The sequence below is a fragment of the Podarcis raffonei genome, chromosome 1 (assembly GCF_027172205.1).
Source record: "Podarcis raffonei isolate rPodRaf1 chromosome 1, rPodRaf1.pri, whole genome shotgun sequence".
NCBI classification, from domain to species: domain Eukaryota; kingdom Metazoa; phylum Chordata; class Lepidosauria; order Squamata; family Lacertidae; genus Podarcis; species Podarcis raffonei.
In genome coordinates this window covers 14,374,454-14,391,602 of record NC_070602.1, presented here as the reverse complement: position 1 = coordinate 14,391,602, position 17,149 = coordinate 14,374,454, and the positions used below count along the sequence as shown (strand labels likewise).

Below are 17,149 nucleotides of genomic sequence, written 5' to 3'. Positions count from 1 at the left end.
AGGTTGGTGGGCGGGGCGGAAAGGACAAGGGCTTTTTGAAAGAGTTTTATTGGGCGGCTTGGACGCCCGTCTTCTGCCCAAGCAGCGCTGATTGGCGGGGGCGGCCTTGCCACGAGCTGGTGGCTTCGGGCGAGTCGCCGAGCGGCGGCTGTGAGGCGAAAGATGTCGGGCCGGGAGGCCCTCGACGCCAAGAAGCTGGTCCGCTCTCCCAGCGGGCTCCGGATGGTGCCCGAGAGCCGCTCGGCGGGGAGCCCCTTCGGGCTGGAGGAGCCGCCGTGGGTGCCCGATAAGGAGGTAACGGAGGCAGCGCAGGGCGGGGAAGGCGAGGCTCCAGCCGCTCCCCATAGCGATTCCCCTCAGAAATCCCGCCTGAGGAACCTCGAGGGAAGGGGAGACACCCCCACCCCCCCAAAAAAAATCACCATCCCTAAACTGGGCTTGGCTCGCCCTCGACCGCCTCAGGGTCTCTCTTTCCCCGCCTCGGCTGGAGAAGGAGGACCTGCCCTGACAGCCCCCCGGTTGGGCCCTTCGCGGAATGTCCTCGCTTTATATATATCATTTATTTGTTCGGTTTATATACCGCCCTTTGTATCCAGAAACCCCAGGGCGGTGCACAGCATTAAGAACGTAATTTACGAGGCATAATAATAATAATAATAATAATAATAATCAAGACATAATACAGAACATCACAATAGCGTTCCTGAGGGGTTGAACAAGCTCACCTCTACGGTCCCTTCCAATTATGAAATATGATCACGGTAGCTTCCCTGCAAGTAGAAAGCCAGCGCCTTGCGACAAGGTGTGTTCTGCAGCCGGGAGCCCTTTCGTGCTGCATCTGGGAGCCCTTTTCAGCATGAAATTTCTCTCTCTCTCTCGATATAGATCTAGAAAAATTCCATGCTTAAAAAGCATAGGAAAGATTTTGACCTCGGCTTTCGAAGCATCTGGGCAGGCTTGTCTGGACAAGAATGTTTTTAGGAGGCACCGAAAGGAGTGGCAAGGAGTCCCTTGGGAGGTTTGCTGGACTCCAGCTCCCATGAACCCCAGCCAGGGATGGGTGGAGTTGGGCATCCAGCAATGTCTGGAGGGTCATCAGTTCCTCATTCCTCCGCTTGAAATTGACATGCTAGCTTTTTTTGTTTGCAGGGAGGATTTTTGTTATGTGTGTTAGTGCGGCAGATGGGGAAGAGCATTCGGAAGCTGTATATCCCACCTGTAATCTGAACTCTATTCTGGTGGTAACCTGACCTGTTCTTTTCGGCCACCTCATTCTGCTAATGTGTCTGGATTTGGCTGCTTCCTCACCAAGCACCAACTCTGAAATTACACGCTCCGAGTTAAGGATCAGCTGCAGTTTGTGCTGGGTGTGGGAGCTGATGAGAAGCCAGCACAGGAATCTAAAGGAGAAGCTAAGTAGCGGGTTATTTTGGTTGTGGAGTTCCTGAGAGAGGTGGGAAGCTGGAGGAGATGTCTTAACGGAAGGTCAGAGAGAAAACAGTTGCTGTAAATCAAGATGAGGGATGAGTGGAGCTTAGACCATTTTTCAACAATAAGGTAGGAGTGGTCATAATTTATTGACTCATGAGCAAGTCAAGGCCTGAGGAAGACTAAAGGTAGAAGCCTTGGAGTCTCAGAAGTAGGTAGAAGTGGTGGAAGACCAGACAAGTCTTCTGAGGCAGCTGTTGCATCAGGGAACTGCAAGGCATGGGGGGTCAAGAGACAGAGCAACAGGAAGGTTGGGTATGTGTAAAGCAGTCAAAGAGGGAATACCCAACAGAGATAATAATAATAATAATAATAATAATAATAATAATAATAAATTTTATTTATATCCCGCCCTCCCCAGCCGAAGCCGGGCTCAGGGCGGCTAACAACAATCAAATAATCAAACAATCAAATAAACCAACATTCTAAAAATATTTCATTATAAAAATTAATTAAAATCAAGTTAATGGCAACCATTAAGCAAAACTCTGTGCAAGTTGCCAGAGGAGGGAGTCAGGCTGCGCCCTGACCAAAGGCCTGGTGGAACAACTCTGTCTTGCAGGCCCTGCGGAAAGATGTCAAGTCCCGCAGGGCCCTAGTCTCTTCTGACAGAGCGTTCCACCAGATTGGAGCCGCAGCCGAGAAGGCCCTGGCTCTAGTTGAGGCCAGCCTAACCTCTCTGAGGCCTGGGACCTTCAGGATGTTTTTATTTGCAGACCGTAGGTTTCTTTGTGGGGCATACCAGGAGAGGCGGTCCCGTAGGTACGGAGTCAGGTCAAATGCAGGCCTCAGAGGAGGGTATTGAGGTGAGATGAGACATGGCTGAATATGAGAGAATGCTGTTCCACGTTCAATAACAATGTCAGGTGTGCATGAGCTTAAATGGCTTTTTGAGCCTTGAGACCCTTTGCACCTGGTTAGCAGAAAGATTGGCTTTTATCTTGCTTACAAAGGATTCAGGTTCCCCAGGAACTTCATGTTTATATGACACAAAAGGATGTGTGAAATATATTTATTGGTAATCACAGTTTCTCAGTATCTTTTATCAATAATAACAGTATCCATTGAGGAGTCTCTTAGAAAGAGAAGTCACAGGTAAACTTCATGATGGTTTACATATTCCCTGTTGTAGTTTGTCTGCTTTGTGTAGTTGAATCTACCATATGGACTATTCTGTATATACAGCTCTAAAGAAGGGGTGGGGAACATGAGCCTTAAGATGTTGTTGGACTCCTAAGTCCCATCAGCCCTAGCCAGCATGGCCAGTTGTCAGGGATGATGGGAGTTGTAGTTCGACAATATATGGAGGGTTCTGGGCCCCCCTTCCTAGTTGTACTATGAAATCTACTTGAAAAGTAATGGGCAGATGAGGTTATTCTTTAAATACCTTTCAGTAATTCCAGTTCTAACTTGTGTGTGTTTTTCTACAGACGAGACTAGGACACAATAGAAGTAAATGCATATAAATATGTTGATGAAGTACTAAATGCATTCCTTTAGTTTTGGACACAAGTCTTCCCATATTTTCCATTACTATCTTCTAGTGTCCCAGATGCATGCAGTGCAATGCAAAGTTTGACTTCATAACCAGAAAGGTAAGAAGATAAACGCAAAAAATACACCAAAATACGAAATCTTGTTCTGAGGCAAAATTGGCATGGTCACTGGCCATGATCCAGAATTAGGCATATGAATGTGACAGCTGGGCTGCTTTTGGGGGGAAAGGAAAAGTTTTCCCCTGAGCACTTTACTTATAATAGCTAGTGATAAAAGCCCCTCTTTAGTTTTATGTTATGATTTGTCCACCTTGAGCTGCTGCAATATGAATTGTATTGAAGCTCCTTCCTATGTGCGTATTTCACTCACAGCATTGTCAGTTGCCATAGTTTAGGAAAACTTGAATGAGCTGCAGTGAGCTTTGGACTTGTTCACTTCTCCCACTCCCAGAAAAAACATCCTCTTTCACGACCAGGAGAAGTTTGGAATCATCCCACTTCTCCTTAACCTCTAGACAAACTGTGGTCAGCACTATAGTTTGTTTCAGTTAAACCATAATGACTGTTAGCCACTGTGAGTTGAGACAAAGGGTTGTATTCAACTAACATCTACTCAGAATGCAGCCACTGACTAACTAGGGTCCATTTATTACAATGGGTCTCCTGAGGAAAGTTGTTGACTACAACAAACAAACAAAACAGAAAATTATGAATGCCACCTCTCAGCTGTGTATGGAAAGGAGGGGGGGGGAAGCATGAGCCAGAGGTACATTGCAATGTCTTGATGTCTTATTAAACTATGGCTTAGCATGACACACAAATGTGGCCTTTACCTTACTACACATTAACTAGTAAATATTGCCACAAGGCTGCCATCTTTTGCTATTTTTAAAATCTTGGGCGACTTTGACACATATTTAATCCATATTCAGCTTTTTTTCAGACTTGCAATACATAATTATTCACTTTAAGTCATCCTGGGAACCAGTGACCACTCACTTAGAGTGCTATATAGGATGTTCAGAGACTAAGATAGGGAACACACTGTAGCATATTACATTTTGACAATAGCTTGCAGGTTTCTGCTCTTCCCCTGCAGTGAAGTTGAGTGCTTAAACATGAATTTCACAGTGTTGACACTTCAAGCATGTTGAATGTTGCATGCTTTATCAGAACAAGGAAAAGGGAGAACATTTTAATGTTCTTGATAACTACAATTTCAAAGAAGTAGACTTGAGCGTTAGTAGAAGAGGGGAAGCAATTATTGTTGTGCATTATAAATCTGAAAAGGCAGCGCTTCCTGGTTCACCTAGATCAAAATACACTTTTCCATAGTTTTCATTTTGACAATCATTCTGGCACTCTTTAACTAGGCATCTCAAGGCTATCCCCTCCATCCCCCAAACACTGCATACTATATTTATCTCCCATTGCGTTTCAGTCATATGCTAGAGCCATCGGTTTTAACACAAAGCTCCGACTTTGCTGATACAGTTTTTCCTTTGTTTCTCCTTGCCCTCCCCCCAGCACCACTGCAGGAGATGCGGAAAGTGCTTTTGTGACAAATGCTGCAGCAAGAAAGTGCCTCTTCCTCGTATGTGCTTTGTTGATCCCGTGCGCCAGTGCGCCGAATGTGCTCTCATTTCTCAAAAAGAAGCAGAGTTCTATGACAAGCAGCTCAAAGTGCTTATGAATGGTAAGTACTAAGCATGGGCTGCCCATAGGCCAGATTTTTGCTTTTTTTGCTGGGCATGGGAAATTAGAGTTGACTTTGGAGTTCTGTATTAAATCTAGCATGATAAACGACAGTGTGATTTGCTGTTTGATTCTATAGAATTCGTACTTAACTATCTAAGAGGCAGTATTTAAAGGTCTGTTTGGGGCAATTAATAATCATCTGCTTTTAAAAATAAATGGTTATAATATCAGAAAGAAGGCAACTTTTTTTAAAAATGGTGCTAGATAAAAATGCATTCTCTCAGTTTGGGAATCTGTCTGCAGTGTCAGATCATGAAAATGGCAAATCTCAGTCCTTTTATAGTAGCAAATGGCCATGTTGCTCTGTCAAGATTATTTTTCTTAGAAATGTTCTTTGACACTTTTTAATGCCTATTCTGTGTGTTCAGCTTAATTTGACATTCAGGAAACCATACTGTTACGATATACAAAGTCAGCAACAAGCACAGTGAATAAGGATGGCATGTTCTGCATGTGAGTTTAAAGGATGATTCTTATGTAATAGTGTCCCTTTGTACATCATTCACATTTCAGTATCTAATAGACACAATTCTTGCCCAAATTGTAAACATGCAAAATAGACCTCTATCCAATGTAGAAAACTTTGATTTCAATTTGTGCAGTTTTGTTTCAGCTCTTTCAGAATATTTAGATTAAAAGCTACAGAGCATTCAGCATAAAGAGAACAAGGGATTTCTTCTTATCAATTTACACTGGAATAGTAACCTGCAAGTCACTCTTTTCAGTGCAAAAATAAGGTATATTTTCCTAAGCATAATGTAGTCAGAAACGTCCTAGTTCTTCTGAATGGTAGCTTAAACTCCTAAATGACTTCATATCATATATTATTATATTTGATTAATCGTGATAGAACATGCTGTCGCTGCTTTTTCACTTAAAGTAGATCTGAGAATATTTAATAAACCATTAATTCATAGCTACCTGTATTGAGGCAGGTTTAGAGCCAGATCTTTCAAGTCATTACCTTAATTATAAATTCTAGGCATATTAAGTGCATATTTTCCTTTTTCCACTCCCCATTTCCTGGATATCTAGGTGCTACATTCTTTGTAACTCCAGGGACATCAGAAAAGTCAGAGATGATGGTTTGTCGACTTTCCAACAACCAGAGGTAAGAAGTGTGCTTCATTGGCTACTAGAACTTGCTCAGCAGTTAGTCTTATTCTTCATAGTGCTGTTGCATAAGCTGCAATTCTAGATCCTTATTGCTGCCCAAGAATTGATTTTGCCAGTCTCTGTTCCAGCTGTTATAACAACCTGTAGTTTGGGCTGTTGACACTTGCAGCACACTTCAGTTTGATTTGATATTGAGTAGCAGTAAATCTGTGATCTCTGAATCCATCCAAATAACAGCTGTTTCTGGGCAACTAATGTAGGCATTTATATTGTTTTCAAAGTGATGCACCACATAACCGAAAGCATCAGTAAAAACTGATTTTGAACCAGTATGGCACTGATACATAAGTTTCGGTGTAAAGTTTTGAATGTACAAAAGTAACCTTGGAGTGAGGTGGGAGGGAAACTCCATCTGGTAATTCAACCTGATTAATTGATATCTACAAGCTCTTTTCATTACAAAAAATCTAAGCAGTTTCACATATCTACAGCATCCATTCTTTCTTTTTGTGCATTTGGTTGCATCTTTCTGGTGACTCCCATGCATCATTCTTGCTGTAGATGCTGGGTGCAGTACCATATCGTAATACTCTAATGCAGTGGTTCCCAGTTACCTAAGTACTGTGGGCCCCCTGTTTGCAAAAGCCAAGCCATGGACCCCCTACTTTTGAAAATTTTGATAACTCTATGGTATTTTTTGTTATTCAAATGGTTCTATGGATCCCCTGGGTGGGTTATATGAACCGCCAGTTGGGAACCACTGCTTTAATGGATTATGGATCGTTCACTATTTTTACTCTTATGCGTGAACTAGAGGAGCAAACATTTCAGAAATGACCATTAACCAAAATTTTATAGCTCATGGACAGTCCCACTGTTGTTGGCCTTACCTGAAAGTAATTTCTACTGGAGGACAATCTACCAGATGGGTAGATACTGCCATCTATCACCCATAGGATTGCAGTGTTGAGGAAGTAGATTGCCTTGCAGTATGCAGACTCCAGGCCAGAAGTTGCTCTGGTAGGTCAAAGACGAACAGAAAAATGCAGGAGGAACACAGAGCAATGCAAATATCCATGTAAAACCAAATCAGCAATTTGCCTGTCCTGTGCTTCTTGAATTGCCAATCAGAGACAAGGTAATAGTGCAATCAGCAAACCAACTTTGGACAGCTACCCTACCCACACAACCAGGGTAGGCTCTGATGGTAATCCTTGATGATAAAGAGGGACTCCAGCCTGAATTTTTTATAATAGGTTTAGGAATTTCACAATGGCCCTCCAAGACATGTCTTGTTTGGGCACCATGAATGCAGTAGAACTCTGAGAATTACTCTGCAGAATTCTCTGCCTCAATAGCCTAAATTCATAGAATGTGAAGAATCACCTCCTGCACTATCTACCATTTCAAGAGGGACCTGGACACGAGATGGAAGGAATCTGGTGGAAGGGACAGCAAAATTCACTGTTCTTCTATATAAACAAATTTCCTGCACATAGGCTTCTGCTGGCATGCTGTTTTACTAAACTAGAACTGTTCTCAGTGACATCTAGTTCCTGTATTTGGAGGTGTTTGTGTCGAGGCGGTTTTTAAATGAAGGAGCTTTCAGTCATGAGTCCTCTACTTGCAGACTGAAGTAGTGCAGGATAACCACCTAAGTAACAGTTGTACCTAAATCTAATGATCTTTGCTATGCTTTGCCAATTTAAAAAATCAAGGGATCTATATTAGTAGAACATGTGCTTCTTACCAGTGTGACTGGTATGTATTGTGAGCCCTGCAGATTGACATATGGTGGTGTTCTCCTCTTTTGTGTGTAGATACCTATTTCTGGATGGAGAGAGCCATTATGAAATTGAAATTGCACAGATTTCCACAGTCCAGATACTTACTGAGGGATTTACTCCTGGAGGTAAATCTTGTACAGAATTAACTGATGTTTAACCAGCAGCTGGTATTGTTTTGGCCTACCCTGAAGGCAGGGATGTTGCTCTGTTACCTTGATTCAGGAAGCCTGGCCCAGTGCTTTTTGTACATTCGGAACTCAGTCCTTTTACCGATGTCCAATTCAGTAGAATTCAGGCTTAACTTAAGTGCAGACAAAAAACAGTTGGCTATTTATTCCAGATCAGTATATGAATTTTGGGTCGATCCCTATAGTTCACTGCTTTTTAACTTCCTTTGTGGTCTTAGGGTTGCCAGGTCATAATGCTCCATTGACAGTAGAAGCTACAAGTAGCAGAATCCCCCTATCCAGGTCTGTATTCCAGACCTAGTAGCCCTGCTTACTGTTGGCTCCCTCCGTTTCTTTGTTCTTGTTAATAGTACATGTCTCAGTCGTACTTTCTCTTTTCTTAATTTATTTTTATTTATTAAATTTGTATACTGCCCGTTATCCATAGATCTCAGGGTGGTTCACAACATAAAAATACAAGATAAAAACAAGAACAAGAACAACAAAACCACAAACCAATAAACCCTCATCTCCTCACACCCCCTCCCACAAACATATTTAAAAGGCCTGGATGAAGAGGAGTGTTTTCACTGGCACCTAAAGGGGTATTATGAAGGTGCCAGCCAAACCTCCCTGGGGGAAGCGTTCCACAAATGGGGAGCTAGTACGGAAAAGTCGTGTTTTTGTGTTGCCACCCTCCTGACCTCTCATGGGGGAGGCACACAAAGAAGGGCCTTAGACGATGATTGCAGGGAGCTGGTAGGTCCATATGGAGAGAGGTAGTCCTTTCTCATTGGCTAGATGTCGCCATTACCCTTTTTTTTCCTCCCTTTACTTTTCAAGCTACTGCCTACTTAGTCCCACTTCCTTTTTGCCATCCTTCCTTTTACAAACCTTCCTAGAATTCCACATTTTCTCTACCCTCAATAGACTTTAGTGAAGTTTCTGCATAGCTCATTATTGCTACAGCCTATTTCTATTTTTAACCTTCTAAATGGGTCCTTCGCTTGCCTAGTTCTCGACTTTCCTTTAACTCCCTTGCTTTTGAGTTCCATTCCCTCGCTTTTTGTACCTTCTGGGACTTTCCCCAGTCCTCTATATGAAATGTAAATTCCAAAAAACCTTTAACTCACCTTTCCCCCCATATAAGCTGAACAGGAAACAACTTTCTTGTTCCCGAAGCAATTAGAGCCATCACACCAGTTCTAGATGCTTCACTGCCTGGAGAAGAACTGCCTGCTTCTTTTCAGAAGGCACTTACCTCTGTGTTGTGAGGAGGTTGTAAATGGAGATTATAATCCTGAAGCACCTACTGCAAAAAGTATGAGGTATAACTGACTGGCAATGGTTAACACAGTGGCAGGCAGTTATAGCATCACAGAGAGCATGTTGACTACAGTGGATGCTCTGGTTGCGAACGTGATCCGTGCGGGATGCACATTCGCAACCCACGTCTGCGCACGTGCGGATTGCGATTTGGCACTTCTGCACATGCGCAAAGCACGATTTAGCGCTTCTGTGCATATGTGACCGCCAAAACCCGGAAGTAACCCGTTCCGGTACTTCCAGGTTTCGGTGGTCCGCAACCCAAAAAAACGCAACCTGAAGCAGCTGTAACCCAATGTATGACTGTATAGGGCATTTGTTTGCAGTCTGTGACAGGCTGCTAGCAACTTAGTTTCCATGTTATCTGGAAAAAAGTTTCTAGCCCTCATGACTGCAGATTAATATAATGCCAACAGATGCTGAAGGATTGGAGGTGATGATTTTTTCTTCAACCTTTGTGAGTTGCCTACACATCAAGATATATTCAACTCTTAGCTTTTGGGTTTTCCCATTTGTGAGTAATGAGCATATTAAAATGCATGCATTGTTTGCCAGGTGTAGGATCTGATATTTGTCACGCTAGATAAGTTCACTAAAGTTATTGTCCTATAAATGTTTTAGTACCCTGTCTGTTTATGCATACATGAATTTTAGAATCATCTCTTTTCCTTGCAATTGCTTAATGAAAAACAAGAGCAGAGCATATTTAAAAAATGCAGCCACAGTTGTATCATTTTGTTTCATTGCTGAATCTGATTCTTGGATTCTTACTGTCCAAAGACATGACATAACCACTTTTTTGCCAAAACTGACAGCTGTTTACAGGACTGTGCAGGGTCTTGGAAGTGAACATCATAACCTTCTCCTCTCCCCCCCCCCCCACCATGTGACGGTATAGATAATTTCTTAGCATTAGTAAAGCCTTCTTGTTTTTATTTGCCAAATATATAAAAGCACCCTTACATAGCTCTCATAGAAGCTCCACATAAAAAGAGCTTATTTTAATCAATGGCAGTTTCTTCAGTAAATTCAAACACCCAATTAGGATTCATTTCAAAGCTTCCCATTATTTGGCCCCAGACAAAGAAAAATGCAAGTCCACATTTCACAAAGCACAGACAGTCTGATGATTTTAAATCTTACTTTATTAGGTCTTCCTCTGTGTTTTTTAAAAAGAGATACAAACAGTGGAGTGCTTTGCAAAATGCAAAGCAGGCAATTTGTTGTGAAATTTCTGGTTTAAGATTATTCAGTAAACAATGCACTGAGCATGCCCAGTGTGTTTTTAAAAAGAATATGCTGCAAATTTGGATATCTGAGTCACCATTTGGATGACTAGAAACTGCTTCCAGTTGCCAATAGCAACTGGGTAACTTGCTAAAAAGCAGTGCTGACAATGTTAATGAAAAATATGTGGGTCATAAATTTCATGGTGCTGCTATTCATGAAATATTTCTGTTTTGGTGGGTCTTGGGCTAATGTAGTGACTAAACATCAGTAACAAAAATGAATGCTTTCTGATAAGCTTTAAATTGGAGATGGTATAGCCTGCTTAGCATGAAGGAAGAGGCAGGGAGAAAGAGAAAGAGGGTTGGACCTGCTCACTTTTGGCTATTGCCCAATTCCCTGCCAATATGCCCCCAGCAGATTACTCCTTGGGGAATACTGCTCTAAACAGGTTGTCTGCAGCTGCTCTAAACAATAGGCTGCTCATCACTGTCTCCATCTATTAGATGTGTGTGATGAGATGGCTGTGTTAGGGCAAACTCTGAAAAACGTCGCTAGCCCAGAGGCATGTCAAATTCATTTGGGACCTGGCTGAACTTTTACATTCTTGTAGTTTTAGTCACAGAAAAAGGAACAGGAGGTGTGGGACAAAGGAGCAAAAGTATAGCAAGATTTAGGACTAGTGATTCAAGCAGTATTTCTTTCAGTAACATTGATTGTATTTATGCACACCTCTAGCCTGTATGTTTCTTCCAAATGCTTTAATCCAACTGCAATCAAATCCTTTAATACTTTGGCTGTGTATGAAATCTTCTTTTTAAAACTGAACACTTTCTTACTTATTTTTCTTGATTGATCTTTCTCTTCATTGCTTGCCTGCCTCCTTGATGTAGAAAAAGACATTCATACTTACACCAGCCTCTTGGAAAATGAACACATTATGGAAGGTCAGCACTGGAGCTCAGTTTCTTCTAAGCATGCTTTTTGTAGCTCCCGTTCAATGCATGTTTTCTGCTGCAGGCTTTAGGGCAAATGTACTTGGGTAGGGTGGGGGATTAGTGCTCAATTTAAAATCCATCTATTGTCTGATGTTCTGGAGAAGGTTAAGTCCCCTTTTTATATCCAGCTTGAACCTGTTATTAAAAAAAATTGTCTGGCTCAGCTATCAGCCAACCTGATCATATTCGCCTCCTCCTTTGACAGCCAGGTTTGGACTGAGAGATATTCCATCAAAGAAATGAAAGGTAGAGGAGGAGTGGGGACAGCCATGACTTGAACATGATGGAATAGGGTACAAACAGAGGGTACTGCCTCTGTAATCTCACTGGAATGGACCACAGAGGCTGTACTGTGTATATCAGTACACATTGGACCTCCCAGATGACTAGGAATAGGTGCCTTTTGCAGGGTTTTCTTCCAGTGCTGTGTGTGTACCTGCTTATTCATGTCCATTGGAGAGATTTGTTTTTCCTGTCGTTGTTTTTTAAAGGGGCCATGACACCTCTCTGAAAGGAGGTTTTAGAGTTGTGTAATTACAACTCTAATTACAGCGGATGGTGCTGTGGGTTAAACCACAGAGCCTAGGACTTGCCGATCAGAAGGTCGGCGGTTCGAATCCCCGCAACGGGGTGAGCTCCCATTGCTCGGTCCCTGCTCCTGCCAACCTAGCAGTTCGAAAGCACGTCAAAGTACAAGTAGATAAATAGGTACCGCTCCGGCGGGAAGGTAAACGGCGTTTCCGTGCGCTGCTCTGGTTTGCCAGAAACGGCTTAGTCATTCTGGCCACATGACCTGGAAGCTGTACGCCGGCTCCATTGGCCAATAAAGCGAGATGAGCACCGCAACCCCAGAGTCGGCCACAACTCGACCTAATGGTCAGGGGTCCTTTAATTACAAGTGAGATGGAAAGAAGCAGGAATACTGGGGAACGCTTTCATGCAACATGCCAGGCCTGGATAAATGTCAGCAGTCCTGCAAAGGACACATGCATTGTAACTGTAAGCCTTGTAGATAGTTTCAACAATGGCCTTCTGTTGGATGGGGGGGGAGAGCAATGTGGTGGGCTCCTTAGCTAAGCCTCCATTATGGCTGCCCTGTTGCATATGGCTGCCACCGCGCATGTGAGAAGTAGCAAATGGAGTGGATATTCTAGGCCCGCCTTCCCCAACATGGTGCCTTCCAGATGTTGGACTACAGCTTCCATCAGCCCCAACCATTGGCCATGCTGGGTGAGGCTAATGGAAGTTGGAGTCCAGAAAAATCTGGAGGGCACCAGGTTGAAGAAGGCTGGTTTAAGAGGCATCACTTTTAATGCAGTGAAACAGTATAGTTGTGTGTTTTCTATGCAAGGGTATTTAGAAGCTGGTTGCGTGTACCCACCCTTGTTGTCGTTTAGTCGTGTCTGACTCTTCGTGACCCCATGGACCAGAGCATACCAGGCACTCCTGTCTTCCACTGCCCCCCGCAGTTTCGAGAACACTACCAGCATGAGTTTGAAGTGTCAAATAAGTTTTAAAATGCTGCAGCTTCATATTATTTGAAAAATAGCGTTGAAACCAGCAGAGCTTCCTGGCTGTCATTCAGAAAGCACAGTAAGCAGTGAACTCTGATCCATGGACGATTGTGTGTCTTCTCCAAATGGAAACTAAACTGCTGTTCCACAAGCCGCTGTTTGTGCTCAGCCAAACCTAGTGGATTTGTGGAGAGTGTTGCAGGTCCAGCTGTCTGCCCTCCTAGTTTTTCTCATGAGTCACGCTGCCTTTCTGGAAGAGTTCCTGCATTTCCCCCCGGTGCCTAAATTGATTGGGGATTCCATTTTAACATATTTTACTTGGGTGGTAAAGAGAACTAAAAACTCCACTACAATGATCTTATATGCTGTACAGTGGTACCTCGGGTTAAGTACTTAATTCGTTCTGGAGGTCCGTTCTTAACCTGAAACTGTTCGTAACTTGAAGCACCACTTTAGCTGATGGGGCCTCCTGCTGCCACCGTGCCGCCAGAGCACGATTTCTGTTCTCATCCTGAAGCAAAGTTCTTAACCTGAAGCACTATTTCTGGGTTAGCGGAGTCTGTAACCTGAAGCGTATGTAACCTGAAGCGCATGTAACCTGAGGTACCACTGTACAGTATAAATATTTCAAAGCTTTTTAAAACTTTTTTTGGGGGGTAATCCAATAAAGCACACTAAAAATGATTCAAACTTAGTTTTGTTTAAGAACTTATTTTTATTGGAATACTTAAAATATTTAAAGACATCATGATTCAGTAGCATGCACTTGGCTTACTATGGGTATGCTGTCTGCTCCTGGAAGGAATCCATCAACAGAATGGTAGAGGGAGGCAATTTTTGGCAGTTCTCTCCCATCTCCTCCTAAATAGGCTTTGATGGGTTTGAACAACATTGGATACTAATCCGTTTAAATTTTAAGTGGAAAAAGTTGCAAGGTATATTCCGCTTAGCATGATCAAGCTGTGCATTGGCTGTGTAGCTATTTCTTCGGTGTAGCCATCTGGAAAAAAAAGTTAATTAGAATTTAAAAACTTGTCCTTGACTGCTGTTGTATGATGCTGCTACTTTTGTTATGAAACACAGCAATTTTGGAAACGAAAGTTTTTCACAGAAAAATACAGCAACTGATAACTTTCCATAATGGGAAAAGTTTCCATGCCACATCATTGCTCATTGCTGAGTTAATCAGGCAGTGGCAAGACCATCTGCTGCCTGCTCGCTGCTCCCATCCCTCTCTTTTGTCTTTTCTGGTTCAATGTGACTTATGTAACCTGCTGCTGAGCTTGCTTGCTTGCTTGCTTGCTTGCTTGCTTGCTTGCTTGCTTGCTTGCTTGCTGTTGAATCAGGTCAAACTCTCTCTGCCTTTTGCAACAACATTAAACAAGTCAAGGCCTCGGCACTGTGCATGTCGCCCCCGCCCCCCGGAAACTGAATAAATTAATCCAAGCAAAATTCAAAGAAGCATGACATTATTATGATCATTATTATTATTTATTTTATTTTATTCTGCCCTATACCTACATTGGGACAGGACCTTTGCTTTGGGGAAATTCTTCTGGTACTGTGGATGGAAGAATTCACCAGCTTCAGCTGAATCCTCATTTAAGCCCCAGGCTTGCAAACAAACAAACAAATCAGACCTCAGGATTCGAAATATGTACATTAATACATTTGATCAACTTGTATAATACTTATTGCAGAATTGACAGAGTGGGAGCAGGGTGGTGATGCCAGTGTTTTTATAATCCAGAGCCTTTACACACCCACACCCCAATTCCTTTTTTCAAGTAGCACTGCCTTTGGAATACAAAATACAGAGCAGACTAGGCCTAGTCTGTTATGTACAGCGTCAGCTCTGCATTTTAGTGCCATTTGCAGAAGGTCTGCTAATCTGCAGGACGAAAGATGGTGTGAATCTGGAATTTTATTTCTGAACTGTCTCGTTTGATTGTTTTAATCCCAATCCTCTGAAGCCAGAAATTTTGGGGAAAGCATTCAGTGGTCCATGGATGGGCCTGTTTCACTCTGTGACCATCTCCATCCACGCTTACAAACCTCCAATCCTTCTAATATAGCAGGAGTCAGCCCTTCTTCCATCTGGTTACCTTTGGCAAATAACATTCCACTGAATACTGACACCTAGTATGCAAATACAGCACTTCTGTTGGTGCTGTGGGGTAGGATGGCTGTTTGTTTGCCTAACACAGTTTAGTGCAAAACTCTTATAGACTCACCAAACATACATTCCCAAAATTAATGTTCTGTATAGTGTGTACACGGGGTATTGAAAATACACAATTCCTCTCTGTTCAGCATTAAGCATGTTAACAAGAGCCCACATAACTGTGTGTGTAATTCAGAGCTAGGAGATGGGCATACTTGCTCAGCCACATGCTTTTCTGCTTGTGGTCTTGACCATGTCACTCCTCAGCCTGGCTACCTTACCAAGGGTTTTTGACAAAAGTTGTATGGGTTGTAGCACCCCTGCGTTACAGCAGAGTGGAGTCACTCCACTCTGTTTGAACTAGAAAAATGATTAAACCTTCTTTTCAGTGGTTACTTTTTTCCCTTAGGAGGCAATACTCGTGCTACAGGTATGCTCCTTCAGTACAAGGTACCAGGATTGGAGGAACTGAGGCAGTTTAGATTTACCTCTGGTGAAGACTTCAGTTCCAACAAAAAGCTATCGGCTACTTGGCTAGCAGCCATGCATAAGGTAACTAGTTGAACTGCTGGATCATTGTCCTTTTGTGTCATGAGCAGGGAACTTTTTTGGCTCCATGTGGTCCAAATACCAGGGAGTGGGGCAATCAACCTGACAATCACATGGCGGCATTATGTTGCATGATGTCAAAATCCCTTGCTTGGAGCAATGTTAAAATAATTGTGGGGGGAGACATTTGAGAGAGCAGTTTGCCAAACTTCTCTGAAGCTCCTCCCACCCTTCTTTTAACATCACTCCAGCTTCAAAGAACAAAGGGCTTGTACCCTTTGCCCATCAGCTGATAAGTGGAGATTTAGACCCTGCTGCCTTGGCTGCACAGTCCTGTTTGCTGCATGAAACAGGGTGTGTAGCTATTGCGGGATTAAACCTGTCCTCCTGCCCATCAGAGATTCTCCACCCCTTGCTCTATGTGGTTAGCTATAGAGGAATCAACACAGAACAGTAGGAAACTGGTTCGTGTGCTTGAAAGCAAAAGGTGAATGAGTGTTTAAGGTGCAGGGTGTATGTCTGTTTTTGTTAAAAGGAATGTAATAGCGAAACAACTTCCAACCATTTCTCTTAGGAGAAATATTCTAGAACTGCTCATTGTTCCTTTGCCCAACTGTGAAATCTCTTATAACATACCTTTATTTCTGATTGTCTTGATCTTTGCATTTTCTAATGCATTGATAAATACTCAATTCAGCCTGTGTGAATGTTCCAGAAAGACATGAGCATCTAGTTAAAGCTGAGTAGTACTGCTTTGCTATCAGCATTTCTCCTTTTTTCCCTTTCATTGCAGGCAGCAAAACTTCTTTATGAATCTCGGGACCAATAACAGCTTCTCCAACTTGAGGGAAAAGATCAGCTCTAAGAATAAGCTTCTTAATACTTGCTAGTTGAAACACGGTAATAAGTATTTGGTAATAGGGATCCCCCACCCACCCTTTCCTATCCCAGACGTGGTTCATCATGTGAGCACTGGCCAATTACAATGTGAGTATTTGACCTATAAGTATTCACTTTAGTGTGCAATATGTAAACAGATTATTAATGCTTTAAATATAGCCTTGCATCTATGACTTTATATTTTGTTAAATCTTGTCTGCACTTAATATGTAAAATGAAGTGTGACCTGCACTACTGCTAAGTATATAGCACAACTTTTTTGTAGTACAAATTATGTATACAGTGTAATTCATTTTTAAACAAGGAAACAAACTTTATTTGATGCTCCAGAGAATAATAGCTTTTCAGGTGTGTAGATCTCAGGTTCTTTTTCTCCTCATATCCAAATGATCTATGGAAATTTGCCTTAGATGTCATTTTTTAGAAGCTACTCTTTCTTGTGGGGGATTTGTATCATGAGATAAAAACTTTCTTTTTTGTAAAATACAATTTACCAAATACCACAATTTGTCCTGTGTAATCTTTTTGAATGAAGCTTCTAGCAAGACTGATTTTTGAAGTTTTATATTCATGCTTTTTGTGGTAATTCTAGCATTGGCTAATAAAGCCTGATTAAACACTATGAGCTTGTCTGTGGTAGTATTGCTGTTGACTATTGC

The 17,149-nt window shown here is 42.3% G+C and overlaps 1 protein-coding gene across 2 annotated transcripts; it reads left to right on the top strand.

Moving 5' to 3' along the window:
* The first annotated feature begins 85 nt into the window (after positions 1 to 85).
* ZFYVE21 (zinc finger FYVE-type containing 21) lies at positions 86 to 17,112 on the top strand. Of its 2 annotated transcripts, XM_053366025.1 has the most exons (8): positions 86 to 294; positions 3,033 to 3,083; positions 4,512 to 4,680; positions 5,778 to 5,853; positions 7,679 to 7,770; positions 11,259 to 11,312; positions 15,451 to 15,593; positions 16,384 to 17,112. In XM_053366025.1, the coding sequence occupies exons 1-8, from the start codon at positions 163 to 165 to the stop codon at positions 16,417 to 16,419; spliced, it is 753 nt and encodes a 250-aa protein (XP_053222000.1). In that variant the 5' UTR covers positions 86 to 162; the 3' UTR covers positions 16,420 to 17,112. The 2 variants fall into 2 exon arrangements, with proteins under 2 accessions (XP_053222000.1, XP_053222092.1); XM_053366117.1 differs by lacking the exon at positions 11,259 to 11,312 and having other exon boundaries at positions 87 to 294.
* Positions 17,113 to 17,149: the final 37 nt, after the last annotated feature.